The sequence below is a fragment of the Schistocerca gregaria genome, chromosome 1, assembly GCF_023897955.1.
Source record: "Schistocerca gregaria isolate iqSchGreg1 chromosome 1, iqSchGreg1.2, whole genome shotgun sequence".
Classification (NCBI taxonomy): domain Eukaryota; kingdom Metazoa; phylum Arthropoda; class Insecta; order Orthoptera; family Acrididae; genus Schistocerca; species Schistocerca gregaria.
The window spans coordinates 1,052,590,137-1,052,613,621 of NC_064920.1; the positions used below are offsets into that span (position 1 = coordinate 1,052,590,137).

At 37.8% G+C, this 23,485-nt stretch overlaps 1 protein-coding gene across 1 annotated transcript in view; it reads right to left on the minus strand.

Moving 5' to 3' along the window:
* Window positions 1–1,062: 1,062 nt before the first annotated feature.
* Window positions 1,063–23,485, minus strand: part of LOC126280991 (apolipoprotein D-like) — a 216,219-nt gene continuing 193,796 nt past the window's right edge. Inside the window, exons 2-4 of the mRNA XM_049979808.1 lie at window positions 18,935–19,065; window positions 13,236–13,438; window positions 1,063–1,800 (exon numbers count right to left, since the gene is read on the minus strand). Of these exons, the coding sequence (XP_049835765.1) occupies window positions 1,664–1,800; window positions 13,236–13,438; window positions 18,935–19,065 (471 nt within the window). The 3' untranslated portion in view covers window positions 1,063–1,663. The remainder of the gene's footprint in view (window positions 1,801–13,235; window positions 13,439–18,934; window positions 19,066–23,485) is intronic.

The following is a 23,485-nucleotide window of genomic DNA, read 5'->3' on the forward strand; positions in this document are numbered from 1 at the left end:
ATCATCCTGTACTAGAGTGGAGGATCATGACAAGGCGAGAGCATTTTCAAGCACCTTCATAGTAAAAACAGTATTGTATCGTTCATGATTCTGAGAGGGGAAATATATCTTCTAAGCCTCCTCTACCCATTCATGAGATAGGAAGGTGAGAAAAAGCACTGGTAGTCAATGTACTTCTTTACTTTTTCATCTTCAATGGAACTATTAGGTGATACATACTGGATAAGCTGTAGATGTAACAAGAACCCTATGAGTAGCCAAGGGGTAAAATCTCACAAAATTCTTCCCAACAGCATCCATTACCTCACTCATACATTGATCATGATGCACTTTGCATATTAAATCCTAAGTAGATGATCTTATCCAGAGTATTCTTATCTCCTTGGCAGCACTACCTTTCTAGCTTGTACAGTGAACTGTCACTGACAAATTAGCATTAAAATATACCAATAGCAGTATCAGTGAAATACAAATTTGAAAAGAAGTGACATGACTAGGAATACCCAAACTTATTTTTACTCTGATGGGATTTGCCATAAATTTTCTTTTTATAGTCATTTGTGTTTTCATGAAATGCTGTTTCTCTTGGCATGTTTGTGAATAGGTCTGAAAGCATCTATCATATTAATGTTAATGTCACAGCTGCCTGAGTGCTTACCTCCTGACGATACTTCATTTGCCAGCAATGCATCTAAAACCTAAAGTAGTTTTCAGAGTGTTTGCAATGGCACACAAACTCTAATCTGTAATCAATGGTATATCTCAGCAAACTAAGTACCAAATCATAATCTATGGGACCAATAAAGAAATAATCTGAAAATAAATACTTCTCCAGAAGAGCTTCCATTTTATTCATAATTATTTACAGCAGAAATATATGAGCCATAGAAACTATGAAATGTGTAATCTGTAGCAGCTGCAGTAGTTTCTTCCATAAAAATTTCTATATGGGCCTACAAATACTATGAACTGGAGAGTTTCTAACTTTTCTTCTTTTTAAAAGGCTTGTTTTGCCAAATAATGAGGTTTAATGAGGAAGAAATTTACACCCTTTTTCAGTAATTAATTTTTATTTTTTAATATCAAAAAATGATTTACATTTTACTCAGATGAGGCATTTCATCATACACTGATGAAGTACACATCATTAAAATATATCAGGCTGTCACTTTTACAATACTGACACAAAGGAAAGTATTAAGTATATAAAAGAGATGAACATCCTTATCCAAGCACAGTCTCTTCATACACAAGTACTGTTGACAACAACTATAAGACTGTGCATACACAATCTCAAAGCCATGAGTTACTTAAATAAATAAAATATTTTGAATGTCACTAACAGAGTAAGTTTGTGCAATGAGAACGTTCAAGTTAAACACATTTTGTAAATGAATGTGCACTATGGAAATGAATTTATGTTGATGGAAAGAAGTCCATATGCCAATTGTGTAAGTTCACATCACTGCCTTGTCACTCCATATTAGTGTTGTGATCGTAAAGATCCTGCATTTCATCTTAGAGTTTTGGAGTAACATCTATAGAGGCCATTTTGTGGGTTTTTACTTGGCTACATGTACCACTTCTCAATGTTTCACTTGAGCGATGTCTGTATGAGTTATCTGCTGTACATTCTCACTCCTTGAGGAAGAACACCAAGCAGTTAAAAGACAGGGCAATTCCTTTGACGTGATAGTGTGAGCCTTTCAGTATCAATACCAAGTTCAACGAGTTTGTTGTACACTTGGGCTCGGACTTCCACTGGAAGTTCTTTCTTCCTTCCCAGCACCCAAACCAAATCTGAAAAATATATAAGTACTTTAATAATATGACTGGAAAACAGCATTAAAGGCTAACTCTTGCTAACTGTGTGTAGACTGGAGCCAAAAGCCACAACAATGTAAAAACAATTGTCATTCCTATATTGACTATATATAATTCAGTTATTTCTAAGTTCACAGAACAGTAGTTATTTCAAACTGAGACACTGATGTCAGGAACATAAGTAGTGATCTATATTGTACACTGAGGAGAGCAAAAGAGGGAACAGGGATCTCTTATACTTTAAAGTACACCATCCTCAACACTGATCTAATTATTTCTGATGGTTTCAGAATGTGAGGAACGCAGAAGAGGACACAGAGTTCTCTTCTACTTTACAGTACACCATCCCCAAAATCCTCAAACTGTCCTGACGATTTTTGGTGGTTTCAGAATATGTTTTTCTCAATCAGACAACCACTAATAGTACTTCCACTTCAAGAACATATTCTACACCAAAGAGCTTTCACTTACAATCACAGGGCTTATAGACAAATAATCTCAATGTCTATTCAGTTCTTATCTAGATGTACAAGTAATATCACAAGATCTCAACAGGCAGTAACTGTACTGATTAGCAGGGCAACAAACAATTCTCTTCTAGTTCACTCTCCATATCCTGCAACTCTGTCTACATGATATTACATAAAGGTTTGTTCTGGTCCTCATTGACTATTGGAGTTCTCTGTGATTTCTTCCTATCCCTCTCTCCTTGCACCTTTTCTCTCTTCTCACTCTTTAAATCAGTACAAACAATAAATAACAATACCATGATAGTTAACTATCAACAAATTATACAGAATTAGTTTCTAACAATTGCTTCTCTTTGTTAACATAGATCTTGAACCATTCACATCCCTGCTTACTCTCAATCATGATGGCATCCACAGAATATAAAAAGTACATGACTGAACAAATAAATCCTTAGTAGTTATCTTCAACTTGTCCGCCCCCAGTAGTTAACTGGTCAGAGCGACAGACTGTCAATCCTAAGGGCCTGGGTTCGATTCCCGGCTGGGTTGGAGATTTTTCTCCACTCAGGGAGTGGATGTTGTGTTGTCCTAATCAACATCGATGTGCAAGTCGCTGAAGTGGCGTCAAATTGAAAGACTTGCACCTGGCGAACGGTCTACTCGACAGGGGCCCTAGTGACATGACATTTAAATTTATCATCTACTTTCTGTTGTGGCCCTGAAGCTGTGTCTGCGATCATGCTGATCTGGACATGAAAGCTTGATACTACACAGATGTATTCTTTTCTGCACCTGCATGAACTCAGCATTTCATAAAGATGAATGATGTCTTATCCTTGGAACATTTACTTTTTGACCACCCTGGACTTTTCACAATTCATCCATTCATAAGTGACTGTTTACAGGATGACAAGAACTATTGTTTGAGGGATAGCAACAAACAGAATAAACAGATCTTTAGGCCAGGAAAAGATAAAAAAGTTTGTGAGACAAGAAACAAGTATGAATCAGAAGAACACTAGAATTTTAAACAATTTGAAAAGGTGTAATTTTAACATTCTTTTGACTGCTTGTCTGTAGTCCAAGCTGCCAGAGCTGCTGATCATGTGTGTGTAAGGTGTACTTACTTCTGTGAATGACTGTTGTGTATTCGTCTTTCTTTTTCTGATGAAGGCTGCGTCAGAAAACTTATGTGTAAGTGTCTTAATTGTGCCTGTCTGCAACTTAATGTGTCATCTTTACATTAAGTAGCAATAGATCTTTTCCTGCATTGTTGTTTTTGGATTTAGTAACTTTTGCTTTCTGTGCCTTCAGTTTGTAGTGTCACAATAATTTGTTTTGAAAAATTATGTAATTGTAATTTCTATAGTTTTTACACACACTCGTCACACCTCCCTCGAGTATTAAGATAAGAAACTTAAATTCTTACAGTTGGACAAATGTTGAAAATTTAGTGTTTTTTAAATAAAAGTGATGAGATCTTTAAGTAATGCTTCTGAGTGCTTTTGCAAACAAGGATATAGACGTATGGACACCAGAATATATTTGAATAAAAGCTAATTTAAAGAGCTGCTTTCAGCTTCTAAACTGACACGAGCAATCAGCTGTTTTGTATCATTAAAAGTACTTTTACTATATTGTGAGATATGACCTGAGATGTAGCATGATGGTATGACTTCAGCTTATAATCCCATGCAAATATTCCTTTTCCAGTATACCTAGAAGTAATGCATGTACCATGTGTATACAAAATTGCCAAATTCTTATTCATGTAGTATTTCATTAAATTTAATTATTCACAGTGTAGTTTATCAACTTCTCGTGACAACAGTATATTTAATCCATATGGATACACTTTATTTCAAGAATGTAAATACTTTAGGAGTAAAAGACTACCACTCACCAAAAAAAAAAAAACAGAACCATCAATTCATTGATTAGGCACACGCAAAAAGGACAGGAAACTAAAGAAATATTCATAACTCATCTCTGATAAAAAATTATTGTTTTTAAGAGTGACCTAGTTTATTTGAAATAGTGGTTCAGCAAGAGTGGGGCAGAAAGGGCCATGGCAGCAGGCAGTACAGATGTGCGGGGTGGCAGGGAGTGACCGAGTTGGATAATCCTGCCTCCAGCATCAGCTTATAGTCCTTGCATCAAGTAACTGCATCATCACTGGGACTACACAGGTACAATATGTAGGATTTCAGAGCAATTGGACAAGTGGAAGTGATTGAAATACATTTCCAAGGAAAAAACGGCAACACTCTCAATGACTTTGTTCAGTGGCACCAGTTGTGCTTGGATACATGGATACTGAGAGTTGTAGTGTTAGTAATTCATTTTCATAGTCATTAAGGATCAAATGGCACTCAGGAAACTAGTTTTGACTCTGTAAATTATGCTAAGTTTAGAGGTGAACAATATTTTCAACTGTTAACAAAATTTATTAACAAAAAGTTAAATACAATTTACATCTCTCTTTACACAGTGAACACATTCAGAGTGTGGCACTGGCTATTGTACATACATATACACATTTCATTGAGAGCCTTCAACACTGTCGATGTCATCAATATAAACTTATCACATTTCGACAGACCTCTTTACCTTCATATCACAGTCAAATGACATTCAACATCTCTCAAAATAGTACAGATTTATCCTTAACCAAAGACTGGGCAAAATGTCTGCTACTTTGTTTTCTGGATTTACTTTAAAAATGTTGATAATTCTGTTCCTATAACATTCACTCACAAAATGGTAGTGTACTTCAGCCTACTTTGAATTTTTTAAAGTTATATCTAGGAATAATGACTGCCACTGAGTTTTCTTCATATACTTTTAACAACCTCATTACAATTTGCATAAAAATATTTATTATTAATTAATCTCAGTGACAGTGTTTGACAATGCTTCATACTCAGAGAAAGTAGAAGATTTTGTAACACTTCCTTGTTTCTTAGATTTCCAAAATACACTCAAAGACAAAAAGAAAGAAGAAGAAGGAAGAAATGAGGAGTTATGCAAACTGGTTACAAACTGATGTTCATTCAGGTATCAATGGAAAACGCAAAGTTGTAGACTTTGGTGATCGATGGATGAATGTGTGACATTGCAAGCAGTTTCATTGTGCAGCTGGCAAGGATAGTAAACTGGGGATATGTCAACTGAGCAATTGTCAAAGAGGCACTCAGAGCCCTGGGTTTGTCATTATCATTAGTCCAATGTGCAATTCATGTTTCAGTAATCACAAGAACATTAATAGGTGGCTCACAGAAAGGGGGACTGAGATCACAGTGTCCCTTGGACCAACTACAATTGACCTCTGTACACCAAAACGCCCATTTCATGTGGTGTTTAGCACATTTGGACTGGAATCTCATTGACTGGAGCAAATTTATCTTCAGTGCTGAGTCCTGCTTTGAGTTGAGCCCCAGTGAGAAGTGAAGATGTGTCTGGAGACACCCCTGACACAGATGGGATACCAACCTGACTGTCACCCACACACAGGATCCAACAACCAGGAGTGATGTCTCAGGTGCTATTTCATTTCACAGCAGGACCTCTTTGGTTGTACCTACAGCAGATTTACAGCACATCAGAATGTCAATGATATTCTATGCCCTGTTTTGTTGTCCTTCATGGCAAGCCATCCTGAACTTACATTTCAGCAACATAATGAACACCCATATAAGTTTCTACTGCTTGTATACATGCTTGCCAAACACTACTGCCTCTCCACAGTTGAGAACATGCCCTACAACCAGCTCAGGGCTTTAATTATCTAATGCACCAATTGGCAGAATCTGGCATGATATTCCTCAGGATGATTTTTAATTGCTCTATCTACAATGTGAAGCCAAATAGCTGCATTTATAATGGCCAGGGATCGACCACACATTATTGATTTGTTCAATATGTGAAGCTCTTTCTCCTGAATAAATCATCCAGTTTTTCTGAAACTCTAATCATTTGTATGTCTGTATCTAACTACTTACACTGATGTATACTTACAATCTAGACAATCACATGCCTAATCTGTATCTACAAAACAACATAAGAGATCATTATTTTCAGCCCTTCCATAAATTAACTTCAAAGCTTTTGTTTAATACAAATATTTCAGCATTCACTTTCAGTAATCATATTTTTGAAATCTATTCAAATAGTTTACACTGTAGCTTATATCTGGTTGTGTTCTTGAGCCAATGTGTGGTAGAGCACCTATCAAGTTTCTGCATTTAATATCATGACTTGCACTTTGTGCTGGTTGTAATTTCAAATTAACTACCATTGGTACACTGTAGGCCTTCGAATGTTCAATCTGATATTTCATAGCTAGAGATTCATCATAGCTTTCCTAACTAAGAATCATTACTTTCTCTGCATAAATATAGTCAATATTTATCCCAAGACCTCATTTGAAATCACTTGAAGAAGAGTGTGATTTCTTGCATTTTCTTCTTACTTTTACCACAAATTAGAAAACCATCAACAAACACAATTATATAGGTTCAAATAACTTAAGGGAATGCAGACGTATAAAATCGTCAACAACCATCAACATGTCAACAGGTGATTATCGATAGTGGTGTTATCTTTTCAGAATCGCTCTGTAAACTGAGGTTTTAAATTCCCTTGCACAGTTCTTACTTGTGAGTGCCCACCTTTCAAAATATTGACAGTTGTCAATGATGTTACCCAGTTGCATTCCCGTGAATTGCTGGAACATAATGTAGACTGGGAGAAACTCAGGCCTCACAGTTGTATGGATCACATAATTTTCAGTTCAGTATGTAAAGGCAATAACCAAGTTTACTTCTTAAAACTCATTCACTCAATCATACTATGCTCAAGGACTTTCTTTCAAGCCATATAATGCCCTAAATAACTAATAAACTCTGCCCCTTTCATCCTTGTACCCTACAGGTTCATTTTACTTTCAATACAAACTTTACACTTCACAAACTGATGCTAACTTTGTTCGAAATCCATTTGTTAACTGATGTTTACCCAATGTATCCAGATCATTCAGATATATGTGTCCAAGGGTACAATACCATTTCTCCTTTGCCGACATACTACTCACACTATTTACATTAATCTTTTCCTCATAAATTCTACTTGCCATTTTGCACAGCCTATCTTTTTTCAAAGCAGTCACAAGTTACTTCTTGTCTTTATAAAAAAAATTAAGGTATTGCCTACAGACACAATTTTATGTTGTTCTGTTACTTTAAGATAGCTAATTAGATTTCTGCCCATGTCATTCATGTAAAATACATGTGGGGACATAGAGCCACTGACACACACCCCCACCCCCCAGCCCCCCACCACCACCCTACCCTTCCCAATAATATTGATTGCTGCTCTACTGCAGAAAGAACAACTGTGTCTTTGCCAGACCAGTTCTCTGCAGCACGTGTTCTATGCTACATACATGGAATATAAGCTGCAAGAATAAAAGCATTCCTAGTAATTGATGGGAGTGTGAATGATTATTTATCATCAGAATTACCATGCTCACTCCCCACTGCCTACAGTGGTGATCCCATTATTTTCTTTTCAAATGTGTCATGAAATACTGAGCTATACTCACATTGGCATGCTGCCAATCGCTGTGGGATACAAACTTCACACAATGAAGAATACACCTCACAATGGTGCTTCATCATCTGGAATCTTCACAGATGATTTATTTGTGCATCTATTTTGGTGTTCTGTCAATTCCCAGATGATATAACCAATGCAACTGTGGTTCTCGAACAGTTGACAATGTTTCCATAGTTTCAACAACTGCCAAGCCAGGGCATCGTTAGCTCTCGCTGAACAGGCAAACACACTAAATTTCAAAGTATGATGTTATCAGTGAAGGTGGCAATACAAAGCCTACCACTCCCTTAATTAACTGTGTTGGATCAACAGTGACCACACATGGTGAACAATGTCTGCCTGCCACCATCCGCACCTACCGACTGACCAGTGTTACTAATATACTGATCAGTGACAGTGTTTATGAACTACACCACACTCATTTTCATTCTAATGACTCAGTAGGTATCGACATTCCATGTGCAATGTACTAAATTATGGACTTCCTCCAGAGCATCACAGTTGTTGACAAACAATTGCCGCCATATACGACTGCCTTCCACTGCAGAGAACCAATATTTACGGGTTACTGTGGACAAATATGACCTACAAGTGTCCTTCATGTGCCAGACCATGTTTTTCCATGGCCTACACCTGAACTTTATGTTCTGTGTGATACTGTACATCACCTGGGTGATGTCACAGTTGTTACAGCCATGCCATGACCTGCATCATGTCATCACAACGATGTCACACCGACAAAAGCCGCGCCATGCTCTGGTCCACACCTGCCATTTGTCATCACTCAACAAACAGCCACACTGTGTCTACCTGCAACTGTGCAGGCTTTTCACACCTCGTGACCACAACATATCAATACAGCATGCCTGACCGCAACTATGACTCACACACTATGGGAACACAAGGAGTGCCTACAACAGCCGCCCCTTTGGGTGACCTACACCGATGTGCCATCTGCTATGATTGCCACCAACTAGGACGCAACCACCATGCTACATTCCTCGGTACCCTACTATGATGCTATCCTCCATGATGCAAATGCACCAGTTGCGAAACTCATGCTGTGTCCTGTGATAATCGGTCATGACACTCGCATTCCCGACACACCTACCATGACAACCACACCACGATGCCAGCTGACGCTTCTATCGGTGCCACCAGATGGTGTTCACAAACCTCCACCATGTACTTCACTTGAGTACAACAACCTCATACTGGTACTGGCCCATTGCCACCACGCAGATTACCAGCAGCCACACACAACGTTCTATCTGCCACCGCTACAAGTTGATTCTCCGCAAGTATGATCTGTACTCTGAGAGTGCTTGATTTTGTCAGCTGGGGTCATGTATGACCGGCACAAGTTTTCAGTGCTTTTGAAGCACCTCTGCATCAACACTGATCTTATCAGTGACCTCCTATTGTACGCACCAACCACTGACTGATACGAGACTGTGAAGAAGCTCACACTATAGTGCCTGTTGCTTTCACTGGAACAACTCCACCTAGCTATCACCAAGCTGTCTCTGGGCCACAAGATCCAGTCAGTACCATGGCACAGGTTATGACTCCGAATTGACACAAACCTCTTACTAGATCGTACTCTCTGGCCACTAAGGCTTCTCAAGCTGCCTGAAAATATACAGGCTGCCATACTAATGCATGACGACAAACTGCTGGTAACCCAGTTATGCCTTGCCAACCAGATGCTTGCCCTCACGCATCACGCCTTGATGAACGCCCACATTGGCTCCGGCACCAATGTCAACACCAGTTACACCTACAGCCAGCTCAAGACAGCCTGCACACCAGCCACACGCATGGTGATGACCATGCAGTACTCACTGTGCAGTGCCCGGTCAACCAACAGCTGCCAAGCTGGTCCAATCACAGCTGAGCTCTTGGATGCTGTGTCCGCAGCAGCTTCACAAGATGCTGCTGCAGGGAGGTACCAACAATCAGATACAATGACGGACCCAGGTGCCAAATTTGTAGCAGAATGTTAACAACCATCTGCTGCATTCATGCCTGGCTGTTGACCCACGTGTAGCTGCCACAACAACTCACCCAGCAATAACACTGCACCTGCTTGTCCACACTGTCCCTGCTGGCTCCAAGCGTGCTTCGGTACCGATGCTCCACCGTCATTCACCCTGCAGCTACCCAAACTAGTACAGCAGCCTGACACAGGCACATCAGGTCACTGCCCTGCTTCAACCGCCTTGCTACAAAACATGACAACACTCGTCATGTCTTTGGTATACATTCTAATGGCACATGGCTCTTCGTCTATGACAACTATCTTAGAGAGTACTTCCTAGTTGACATGGGCACTGACATTAGCATGCTGCCATATCAGCTGGCACCTGGAAAATATACTCCATCTGCTATACAATTACACGCTGTGAATGACTCAGTGATTCTCATGACAGGCATGGCCTCTACCACAGTTCAACTGGACAACCACACCCCTGGCCCGTGGCCGTGTTTGGTGTGTGTGTGAAATCCTAAGGGACCAAACTTCTGAGGTCATCGGACCCTAGATTTCCACACTACTTAATCTAACTTAAATTAACTTATGCTAAGAACAGCACACACACACACCCCTACCTGAGGCAGGACTCAAACCTCAGGCGGGAGAGGCCACGCAATCCATGACGTGGTGCCTCAAAATGCACGGCAGAATTAACACTACCCTCGGTCCACCGGTCCAATGCCAGCCCCTCTGCCTAGCCATCACAAACTTAAGACAGCCAAGGCTGCAACTGGGAAATGTTATGTGAGGAAACCATCAGGCCATCAGACAGTGCATGGGCCTCACTGATAACTATGGGAATGAAAAAAGATAAAATGTGGCACCCATGCAGGAACTATAGACATATGAATGCCCACACCATCACAGATAGTTACCTGTGCCCAATATTCAGGATTTCTCCCAGAAACTGGTTGTGGCAACCATCTTTAGCGTGACTGACTGCAAAAGAGCTTATTTGCAGATCCCAACGGCCATGGAGGACATCTCAAAGACGGCAATAATTACACTGTTTGGCCTTTTTGAATTCCTCTTTATACCCTTAAGATTAAAGAACGCAGCCCAGACTTGGCAACAATTCATTAATGACTTGTCTTTTTACCATGCCCTTTTGTTATTGTTACTTGGACGATGTAATCATCTTTTCACAAACAACTCAAGATCATGAGAAACACCTTCAGGTGATATTCAACAAACTTGTAGAGCATGGTGTATGGTCAGTGAGGACAAATGCCAACTCTGACAAAAATGTGTTACATTCATAGGCCACTTTGTCAGTGCTATGGGCTTCCACCCCACCCCAGAAAAGATAGACCAAATCCCTAACCTACCACCTCCAACGGAATATCAAGAGTTGCGTCATTTTATTGGAGCAATTAATGTTTACCAACAACACATCCCCCATGCTGCAGGACCACTTGTTCTGCTACTTCACTCGACAGAATGAACGTGCTGGGCAAATGAAAGCTCACTTGAACTCCTCATATGCAAGCAGCTTTCGAGAACATCAAAGTCGAGCTCACTCAGAGCACCACTCATCACCAGATGCCCATGTGGTTATAATGGCTGATGAAAGTGACTGGGCGATTGGCGTGGTACTACAACACAAACTCCCCAGTCCACCTTTCCACAAGTCCATTGGATTGAGGATGGTAGTCCTTCATGTGAGACGAGTGGCACACAATGAGGTGGCAGAGCTCAGAGAACAGGGCTGACTCAAACTGCTGGCCCCAGTCAGGTGTCAGGGACTCAAGTCAGCTGAAGCATGCAATCGAGAGTGTGATGGAAGCTCAGGTGACAGTGTTTGCCAAGCTATGAGTCAGAGGTGTGGCCTTCACCCTCTGAGTTGTCCTGTTGTGGCAGACAAGACATACATGTATCCATTTGAATCTGGGAGTGGCCCCACAAAGTCTCTCTGGATATCTTGGAAATGGCCATGCTGGATGGGGAATTTCCCACAGTTATGGGTTTCAGTGTCGAGCTTGCTCCAGGTTGAGACAAGTTGTGGAGGAGGTCAAAAACTAAATTAAAAGGAAGGTTAGAGTTTGCCATAATACTGATCGTTTATTGATAGCAAAATCGATTTTCAATCACATAGTGATCATCTTCAGTGCTGTGGTGTACAAAATAAATTCATAGGAACTGGTAGCAAGTTATTATCAGTAACCAAACCTGAGAAATGATCACAATAACTCATAGTTATAGTTCAAGGGAAAGGAAGGGGGCTAAACAAAAAGGGCGTGAGGTTTAGGAAAAGGGATAGAGTGCAGGAAAGTTATTTAGAGCCCCAGGTCAGGGGAGACTTACTGGATGGGGTGAGAGGCAAAGACCAAATGTTGGGGAGTCTCCAAAAATTGCCCTTTACTTCTCATTCTGTCTGGTAAGAGTCCCCTGACCTGAGGTTAAGGGTGACTTTTCCAAACTCTACCCTTTTTCCTATACCTCGCCAGATCTTTTCTTTCATCCCTCTACCTTCCCATTCAACCCTTCTGCCAGAAGAAGGAGGCAGCAGCTAAAAAAGCTAGCTCCCTGTACTCACTGCTTGGTGAGTAGATTTTTTATCTATTCAGTTACTTATATTTTCAAAAATTGATTAGTTTTGTTGATATTTTATGTTAATAAAATGTAGTAGTACTGTATTTGACTATTTTGTAATTTATTTAATACCCGTATCCATAAATAGGTATCACGTACATAGCAGCAGCCATTCAGTGCCTGGTAGTCAAAATGTATACATCAAAACACAGTGGACAACTAGTCATCAGTTTCAGTTTTTACACAAACATCATTATTGTAAATCCATCTTTGCCAAAACAGGTCAGTAATGCTTTAAGCTGCACTCCCCCAATTCTAAAAATGTAACATACTGAGAGACTTAGTGAAACCAGTTTTTGATAAGTAATTTGCCAGCAGCATGTTACATCTCTGAGCAACAGTGTTGGAAAGAGAAACTTAATGCATCAGTACAACAAAATTTACTTGTTTCTGAGCAGACTAATCATTATTGTTAGGTAGTTAGCATGTAAACTCCCACTGAATAATGGATGGTGTACATACAAAATAGGAATGAATGTTTACAGAAGCATAGTAAATACATTTTTCTAGTTGAATTTTGCACACAGTTTTCTACCAGTATTTCAAAATTTTAAAATCTATGTAGTTGATCTTAAACTAAATGGAAAGAATTCTTGGAATTGTTTTTACAATTCGATGTGCATTTACGTATAGCTCCTCAAATATAGCTTTAGTTCTAGTGTTAGCAAGGAATTTTTAAGACAGTGGTTTAAAATTACCTGCATGCATAACAGCGAGATCGGAGCAAGACCACAGAATTGCATAGTTGTCATAATCTGTATGTAGAATTGTGTACAAGCCAACACCAGGCATCATCCTTGCAACTGCTGAAGGAAGCCTTGTGTTCACTCTGTAGTTGAGAGTTGCAGAACCTTCATAGAGTGGGTTGGCTGAGCCAAGGCTTGTACTCATGCTGCCTGTTCTGTAAGAAAGAATTTGATATAAGTTTACATTTGTCCACTTTTGTAACACTGTAATTTTGTTTTTTCATGTTACAATATACTTTTCACATATTTGGTGAGCATGTTTTTGGAATACTGGTAACAATAATATGTATGATGAAAATGCAGACATAGGTGGAAAATATGATGAAAAAATGTTCAACAGAACATGAACTTGAGAAACAAATAAATAAAATAAAATTACAAAAAATTCTGTCCACTGAGCAAGTCATGTAATTTCTACACTCACTTGACACGACACTGAAACAGTTCAGTAAATCCTCAAACTCTTATTATCAAAGAAACAATAGTTTATGCACTGTACTTTAAAAACAAATAAAAATTAATTGCATAGGGCTTCATATTACTAAACAGGAGACAAAAATTGAAGTTCTTCCCCTTACATGAAAATATTCTTTGCTCTTTCAGGGGGAGGAGGGGGGGGGGGGGGTTGTAACTTCTAGAGTCTACATCTCCAGGGCCAGAAATGGATGGTAGGAGGAAAATGAAATGCTTCCCCCAGACGAACAGGCAGTGCAGCATCTGGCCCAGAGCAGGTGGCTGCAAACATGTGTCTGTATCCCATATTAGGGGCAGCCTCGAGAATTGCTACAGGCAACAAAATACCATCATACACCGTTATTCCTGCATAATGCAGTCACTATTTTATAAGCCAAATATGGCTTCCTCTTATGTTAAATCAATATCTGGAAGCAAAATAGTACCCTGCTCGGATCTTCAAGTTGAAAACTTGAAAGCAGGCACAATATCAAAGAAAAAAGTAACAAACACTTAATTTTGGTATAAGCCTTACTTTTAAGATAGAAGAAATCACTAGATATTATTTATCATATATTGACACCTTGGCTGTAACAATGGTAAGGGACAGTCAGTGAGAAATAGAGTTATTGCAAGCAGAACATGGTGAATGATGCACTTTGTTCATATTAGTTTACAGTTCCACGATAAACCACAAAACAGCAGCTCTATCTCCAACTTCAGATTCTCGCAGATGGCAACATTGTCAAGATGTGTGTATGGTAGAGTGTTATGTACCAAATTACAAGGCTATCAATAGTAGTAGCAATGCATGCAGTGTTCATGTCAGGAAAATGCTTTTCAAGCATGATTTGTAGGAATCTGAGGCTGATGTAGATAATTATGACTCAGATAAACATCCTGAATATATTCATCAATATAAATATGCTTCAAAAACCATTACTATTCATGTAAATGTGAATATTTGTTTAAGCAAGTAAACAGTATTAAACTGTATCCCTTACTGTTGTTTGCATGTATTTACATGACAGGGTGATGGTTTAAATGTTGAGGGTGATTCTTAACATTCTTTATGTATGATTGTAAGGTGCTTGCTAAAATTAATTTTATGATGTGCTGAATCATAGACTATTATTTGAGGTTGTTATACTTTTTTATTGCGAAACTATCAATTCAAACATTAGAATCAAAAACAGAAACATTTCAGACCTTTTAAATTTGTGTTTTTTAGAGGTTCTGCAATTATGTTTCATTAATTCATCCTGTAAAAATAAGCAATGCTTACTCTTATTAAGTGCACGCAGTTTGAAAATATAAAATGTTAACTACCAGTTGACCAATTCTTAATGTTGGGTACAATTTATCATCTTAAAAATATGTTGTTACTGTAGAGATGTTTAAAAACAGTGACTTACATGCATAAAAAGGTACATTGGATGTAATTCAGATATCTTATTTATGAGATCTTATTGCAATGATACTGCATAATGTCTCAAAATAACCAGCTTGTGCTTTCCCATTGTTTATAGTTGAGGTCTTCATTTGATACAGTAACAAGAGCTATTAATGCTTAGCAGTTTTTCCAACAAAAAGTTGTTAGTTAACTGTAAATAATTGCTAGAATTAATGTGGTAAAGCAGTGTAGTCCTGTGCAGTGAGCAAATCAGTGTGAAGTTTTTTTATAAAATAATGCTGTGTACTCTTTGTTAATTTGAATATTTGAATTGTGAGACATATGATGGTGTTTAGAAATTTTATGCTTACACAGATTTGGGGAAAGATAATTGTGGCTGACTCTCCTTTTAGGTGCTAAGGGAGGCTTTGTGAAGAAACAAGAGAAGATATAAGCTGTAAACATTTTGGTTGATGTGCTGTATGCAACTGGCAGTACATCTGATCTAAACTGTAAAGAAAAAGATAACTTCTGGTTTTTCCACTATGAGACAACTATCTAATATAGCATATTACAACACTCTTGCTAGCTGTGGGAGCGATGGTTCTGCTGGCTCAGCATAATCATCAGTCATGAAACTTGTAAGAATGCTGTAATATGTAGCTAACATTTGGAAACTGTTGAGCTCTGTGCAGTGAAGGTATATAGTAAACAGATACTAGAGGCTGTTCCCATAACAGTTTGTTAAGTGTAGCCTCAGTTTTATTCATTTAATCAAGGTGACCTGACAGAACACAGTTTGTAACAGATACCAGATAAAATTTCTCAACATATTTTATGGATAGACTATGGTATCATAATACATGGAAACAGAGTAAATAAGATAGCTTCACCGAATAGTTCATGATATACAGTTAAACATAATCAGTGGGATTACTTTTTTAGGTATTCTTTTACAGTGTAAAAACAGTTATACAGCAAATAGGACTTCAAAGCTTTACTAAACTGTATGTTGTCTTCAACACACACAATACATGTGAGAAACGTGTTGAACAGCTGGAGGCCCAAGTGAAATGCTCCTTTTACAAAGTTGAGTGTTTGCACATAACTTATACAGATCTGTGTTTATTCTGGTATTGTATTGTGTACTTCAATATTTGTTTTAGTCTGGATTCCGTCGGTACTATGTGCTTCTTTAAAAATTTTACTGTCAGGGACATGTACAGACAAGGTAGTGTCATGATCACTAACTCCCTGAAGATGGGTTTTCAGTAATCTCCAGGCATGCTTTCAGATATGATACTCATGGCTTTATTCTGGATTTTGAAAGTGGATTTTTCCCAGAATATCACATAATATTTTACATAGGCCTCTATGTATGTGTAGTGCGCACTGTTTTCTGGCTAATACATGATTTCAGCACACAGCAGCTAGTACTTATTCTGTCATTTACCTTTTTAGTATGTTTATTCCATTTCAGGTTATATTGTACCCACAGACCTAGCAATATGAACACAGCATTGGTAACTATTGGTTTATTATTTACTGTTCAGCTGGTTGAGAGGGGTTTGAAGTGATGTGGAAGTTCATGGAAGCTGTCAAACTGTCTTTTTAGTATTGTTGGTTAATCTGTTGACTGTTGCCCAGCTGCTAAGTTGTTCAGAAGCCAGGTTCACAGCTTTCTGAACTGTGTTTATGTTCTCCTCTTTGAAGAGTACAGTTACATTGAACATTATGGTTACATGAGCATCTACATACTGGCTAAAATTGTTGATATATAGGAGGAATAGTAGAGGTCCCAATACTGAGCCCTGGGGAATGCCTTATGCAACAGTTTAACAGTTTTACTACTAGACTGGATTTCAGTTATTCAACTGAGTTGTTTGATAGTGTACTTCATGCTGACTCTCTGTATGTAGTTGCTTAGGGGCGATGCAGTCCATTCATTTGCAAGTCCAATACTGTTCAATTTTTCAAGCAATATTTTGTGACCTAATGTATCAAAAAAACTTTGAAAGATCTACAAATATGTATAGCATGAGTTGTTTTGTGTCTAACACATCTAGAATCATATTCATCAAGTTATACACTGCCTTTTCCATAGATTTATTGTTTCTAAACTTATGTTGGTACATTCTCAGTAAACCTTTTGTATTTATGATGCCCATCAGTTTTTTGCAAATAATTTTTTCAAATGCTTTAGAGAAACATGATAAAATTGTGATAGGCCTATAGTTGTTCATTTCTGTATTATCATCTTTGTTGAAAACAAGAATTACTTTAGATTGTTTGATAAAGTTTATCAGCATTATGCACCCATCACAGTGTCATGATGTTCAGTAAGGGCTGCAATTATTTCCACTGACAACTGGATTGAAGGATTTTCATTATGTATTGTGAAATGGGACTTACAATTGTTTCACAATGATAGCACTTGCTGATGCTGTCTTCTGTAATAAGGACATCAAAGCATTTTAGAAATTAGTATGCCAGTAATAATAATATCACACAGCAAGAGTAATTCCCAACTGAACTTTGCGGAACTCAGTAAGTAATGATTCAGCCTTGTCATTGGTTTGCAATACCAGTAGGACCTACTCTATTTGGTAAACACATCCATTTCTGTTAGTACTGTAAGCACTCACCACACTAATATCATTGCATCTTCCTCTGAATGATTTGCATTTATTATGAATGGTTAACAGTGTGTAATACACTTTGACTTGAGTTCATGAATGTGTTTTTACTCATTAACAGGAACATTTTAAATGCATTTACTGATCCACTAGATGGCTTCATCCAAATTAGCAGTACAATCCTATTCATTTTAAAATGGCACTATGCAATGGCGTTACAGCAAGTAGGTGAAATACCAGAATGAAAACTAATGAAATCAGATACTTTTGAACAAGATTTTCAGCAATGCATATGCTACTATATCAATTAGGTTTGTGAAAATTGATATCCACACCAATTTTAAGGTGGTGTAAAAGCAACAAAAATATTATTGGGGCAACTAAAGAATAAATGTAATGCACTAGCTTTTCATTGTTATGCTACCTTGCGGGACTTCACAAACAATTTCTCGTAAATTTTATGTATCACTACTCTTAACTTCATCTTAATTAAGCTATGATGGAAGGTTAAAGTTTAACATCTCAATGATGACAGTAGCCTCAGGGATGGAATAATGTAATTCATCCATGGAAAAAGTAGTTACAAAACCTTGTTCAACGAACTCTGGAGTATTACTTGTCACTCTGTGAATCCACTATATAGGGTTACACAACAGATCAAGACCATAACCAGCAAGGGGTGGGATGTCTACCCCAAATCTTAGGAAAAAATTATCTTTGAAAACTGGACTGGCATCATGCACCATCTGACGCACACACACACACACACACACACACACACACACACACACACACATCAATTCAGTATCAGTTTGACGACAACCACAACATAACAGATTCCATCTAGGATTCAGTGCTATTTTGCTTATAAATGTGAATGCTAGGTTGCTTTGAGTTCTAAAAGCTTCAGGTAGCTCTGTACCTTTAAATCATGATTTTTCTTTTTCTTGCTACCAGCCACTACAGCAGCTAAAACTATGAAACAAAATATAGAAAGTATTTTCATGTTTTAAGTGGCTGCATTAGCATGTTTGATTTTTATTAATGGGAGTTTTCAAGAGTTTTGAGTTTCGTTATGTCAGAAGTTGTGCTTTGTTTCTGCTATTCCACCCCCTTTCACAAAAATCTCAGACATAATTAATTCCATAAATTGAACTGTCAATACTTACAATCTGTTTACAGTCTTAATAGCCACTTTCACATTTCCAGAAGGCTTTGGTGAGAAGTAGATTGAAGTACAGCTGCTGATGATCTCATACAAGTAGAACGAGCGCTCAACTTCGTACCACTTCCCTTCAAACTGTAAAACAAGAAAAACAAATGTCAACATTTATCAATAAAAAAATCATGAATGTAATTCTAATTTAGCAGTGAAGGGACACTTTCAGACAGATGAATTAGCACACATTTTTGGCTAACACCCAGGTGTTTGAATGTTCCAGAACATTCACATAATCTTTAGCTTGGAGACTCACAGGAGAATGTGCCAGAGGAGCAGAAGGATCTTCTCATGGTTACATTAGAAAGGTACATTCACAAAACTTAGCATACCACTCCTGCATACTTGGCAAGCAAAGGTGTAGATATGACATGTATTGAGATAAGTGTTTAACTTTAAATTTCAAATCTGCAAAAACTGATGGACAGCTGGAAAAAAAAGGACCACTTCTTTTAAGAGTTTCAGACATCTCACATACATGACATTAGAGATGATATTTACTTTATTTAGGAAGTATAAATGTAGAAATCAGGTCTGCAGGGTTGACCATTCACCCAAAATAAATTGTATAAAACACGGAAAATTTAACCTGAAATGGAAACTGTGTCAGTCTAACATTTTACTACCATACCATTTTACTTAATTAAAAATAATAACAATAATGTTAATAATAATAATTATTATAGAATAATTTCTTCAGCATCAAATAATTCATTGCATATGTACAAAAACTGAAATGGGTACAAATATTAAGATTTAACAAAAAGTATTATCTTGTGACTATGGCACTGATTAACATATAATAACATGACAAACAAATTGTTTGCTTAGCACTAATTATATATTTTTTCAAAGTTTTTCTAATTCTGCATGTGAATATGATATTCTTATAACGTTTAGAAAGGGTTCTGCGAAAGAAATTTTTTCAGCTGAAACTTAAGCTTCTCTGTGAAAAGAGTCATAAGTTTACTGGGCATTGCATTGGCTACCTTTAATCCTACATATTGTGGATCCTTTACATATAGAGATTTTCTTTGTCTGCTGGTGTAATTTTTTCCTTATTTCTGGTATTCTACTGATGCAAATCAGAGTATATATTGGGATGCAGTCTTTTAACGAGCAATAAGACTTTTACGATATATGCATTTACTATGCTCAACATGAAGTGTTTGGAAAAAAGCCAGTGTATGATTCCTTATATTCAGAACCACAGATGATTCTTATTGCCATTTTTTTGAGCAATCAGTACCTTGTTTGGATTTTCTTTGGTAGTGCTCATCAAATTTCTATTCTGTAGTTTAAGTGTGCAGCTTTTAGGATAACAGTATATTTTCAAAAGTTGCTAATCATAATGACTGCAAATGTATTCTTAGATTGCTTACATCTCAGACAGTCGGCATATGTGTCCCATGGCAGATTGCTTCAGATGGCTAAACCAACGAACTTTATACTAAACTCTTCTTTTTTTCATGTCATTCCCTAAGTATATGTGATTTCATTATTTTATCTACTGTTGTTGAACATCATGGGACTTCTCTTAATGGTTCTTACATTTACATGGCTTTCATTAAAGTACTGAAGACAGACATGTCTGTGCTGCCTCCTGCAGTTATTACACATGATATTATTGATTTGAGTTGCGCTATAGTCATACAATGTAAGATTACTCCTACACAGTGATTAAGTGCGAAATTAAATCAAATTTTCAAATAACACCAACTTTTATTAGAGAACAACAGTCAAAATTAAAAGTAAACAAAAATTCTAATTTCAGGTACGAATATTTACAAACATACAATCCGTGCAGTTAACAAAATATTAATAAATGTTCGGTAAGTCACTTAAGTCATCAGTGAAGCTAATCATATATTTGAATCTACTAAGGGAGACCAGGGACAAAAGTAACAGGGTATGAAAGTAACATACCTCCTCTACCTTCGCATGTCGCTCCGAAAATCATGTGATTCAAACAATGTATTCCCTTCATGTTTCCCAACTGCCTACAAATTGTTGGGCAGTACCGGAGAGTCTCTGTTCACTGTAGCCTCAAAAATATATATTCACTTATGAAATTTGTTATTAACAATCCAAACGAATTCAAAAGTAATAGCAGTGTACATGGCTACAACACAAGGAGAAAGGATGATCTTCACTACTCAAGGTTAAATCTAACTTTGGCTCAGAAGGGGGTAAATTATGCTGCCACAAAAGTCTTTGGTCACTTACCTAATAGCATCAAAAGTCTGACAGATAGCCATGTAGCATTTAAAAGGAAATTAAAAGAATTTCTTAATGGCAACTCCTTCTACTCATTAGATGAATTTTTGGATACAGTAAGTGGGTAATTTCCCAAACATCATAAAAAAAGAAAAAAAAATTATTGAGTGTCATGTAATATTTTGTCTAATGTAATATCTTGTTTAGACACATTTTATTAACCTCACATGTTCCACATCATTACTAAGTGTCATATTCATGATCTATGGAACAAGTACTAATCTAATCTGTGGCGCAGTAAAACGTTTTTTCGGTGTCTCACGTAAGTTTTCTCGATTTCCTTAGTTTTGTGATAACGGTGGCATTACGTTGTAAACGTAAGTCTATTGTAATAATTTAACTATGTGAAACTTTCAGCTTTATGCCACCATTATCAACTTTTTCATTACTTGTATAGATTGTGCCTAAAATATCAATTAAACAGAAAAGCGTGGTCGGGGACAAAAGAAACATTACTGCTGGGGACGAAAGTATCAGTGTTCCTTTCGTCCCCTTTAACGGAAAAATGTTATTAGCTGCGGTTCCCTGTTTTTTTTTTTTTTTTTTTTCCGTTAGTGAACAGTAAATTAGGTATGTTAGTGTTAGGAGTAGTAGTGTCTTGCTGAACAAACTCGTTATTACTGAACAGACTCGTTATTTACTTAGTTATTTCGTTACAGGGAATTATGCCACGAACATGAGTTATGACGACTACAAGAGGACCAACTCGTGTATCAAACTGTAGCAGATGATGTTGCAAATTATAAGTATTAGAGCAGAAGCAAAGAAACACAATGTATGCCATGTGACATTGCATCGGTGCATTAAAAAGGAAGGGAAACGTATGAATGATAGCAGCACACCAGTGCCTCGCGTTGGATATAGAAGTATAAAACATGTGTTCTCTGATGAAGAAGAAAAAATTATAACTGAATAAGTGATTAAAACATCGGAAATATTTTACGAACTTTGCCTTAAGGATATCCGTAAATTAGCTCACGAATTGGCACCGACAAACAATATATCAGTTCCCTCATCTTGACTGGACAATCAAACTACTGGTCCAGACTGGTTTTCATCATTCATGAAGAGGAATCTCCAGTTGTCTAATCGGTTGCCTCAACCCACAAGTCTTGCTCGAGCAACGAGCCTTAATCCAACAAATGTGAATGCCAACAACCTGGCTAGATATAATGGAGAGATATATGGAGAGATATAAGTTAGAGCTCATGGACATCTGGAATATGGACGAGACAGGTGTCACCACTGCTCAGAACCCAAACAGGATTGTTGCTAAATGGGGAATAAAGCAGATAGGAGCTACCACGTCGGCTGAAAGAGGCACTCTTGTCGCTGTTGCTATTGCCATCATCGCTCAGGGACACAGTACACCACCTCTCTTTGTATTCCCTCACTTGAGGTATCATGACCATTTTATTCGAGACAGTCGTATTGGTTGCATTGGAACAGGAAATGCGAGTGGCTGGGTGCAAGAGGAAGAATTTTTGTTATTCTTGCACCATTTCGTAAAATTTGCTAAACCAACTCCTGAGCACAAATGTTTACTGCTTTTAGACAATCACGAATATCATATATCCATAAGAAGCCTGAATTTTTGCGAAAGCACGGGGATTGTTATGCTGTCATCCCCACAGCACTGTACACACAGGATGCAGCGTCCAGACCATTCAGTTTATGGTCCATTCAAAAAGATGGTGAATGCTATTTCTGACAACTGGATTAAGAATCATCCGGGAAAGACCATGTCAATTTATGATATCCCTTCAGTTGTAAGGTAAGCACCTCCACTTGCTGTAACTCCCAAAAACCTTGCAGCAGGATTTCACTGCACAGGCATAGTACCATGTAATAGGAATGCGTTCAGTGAAATCGATTTTGCACCATCTTTTGTCACTGATGACCCAGCACAAGCTTCCAATTATGGATAGCAAACTATGTCCTTAGCAGAATCATTAGCGATTTCTAGTAACCCATCTGTAGCTGGGATGACATCTAATCCTGATACAGTAGCAATATGCTAGAAAACACTTTCAAATGTCAGAGTCTGTGATGCAGGACCTAGTGGTTTACAATCATCTTCTTCAGTTCGCGCATCATTTTCACTCCATTACCAAAAGTAGGTCCAAGGAAAGGAAGAAAAAGGAGAAAGTCTGCAATTTTGACCGACACTCCAGAGAAACTAGCTACAGGAGAAGAGCTAAACGCCCGTCCCCAGGCGAAAAAG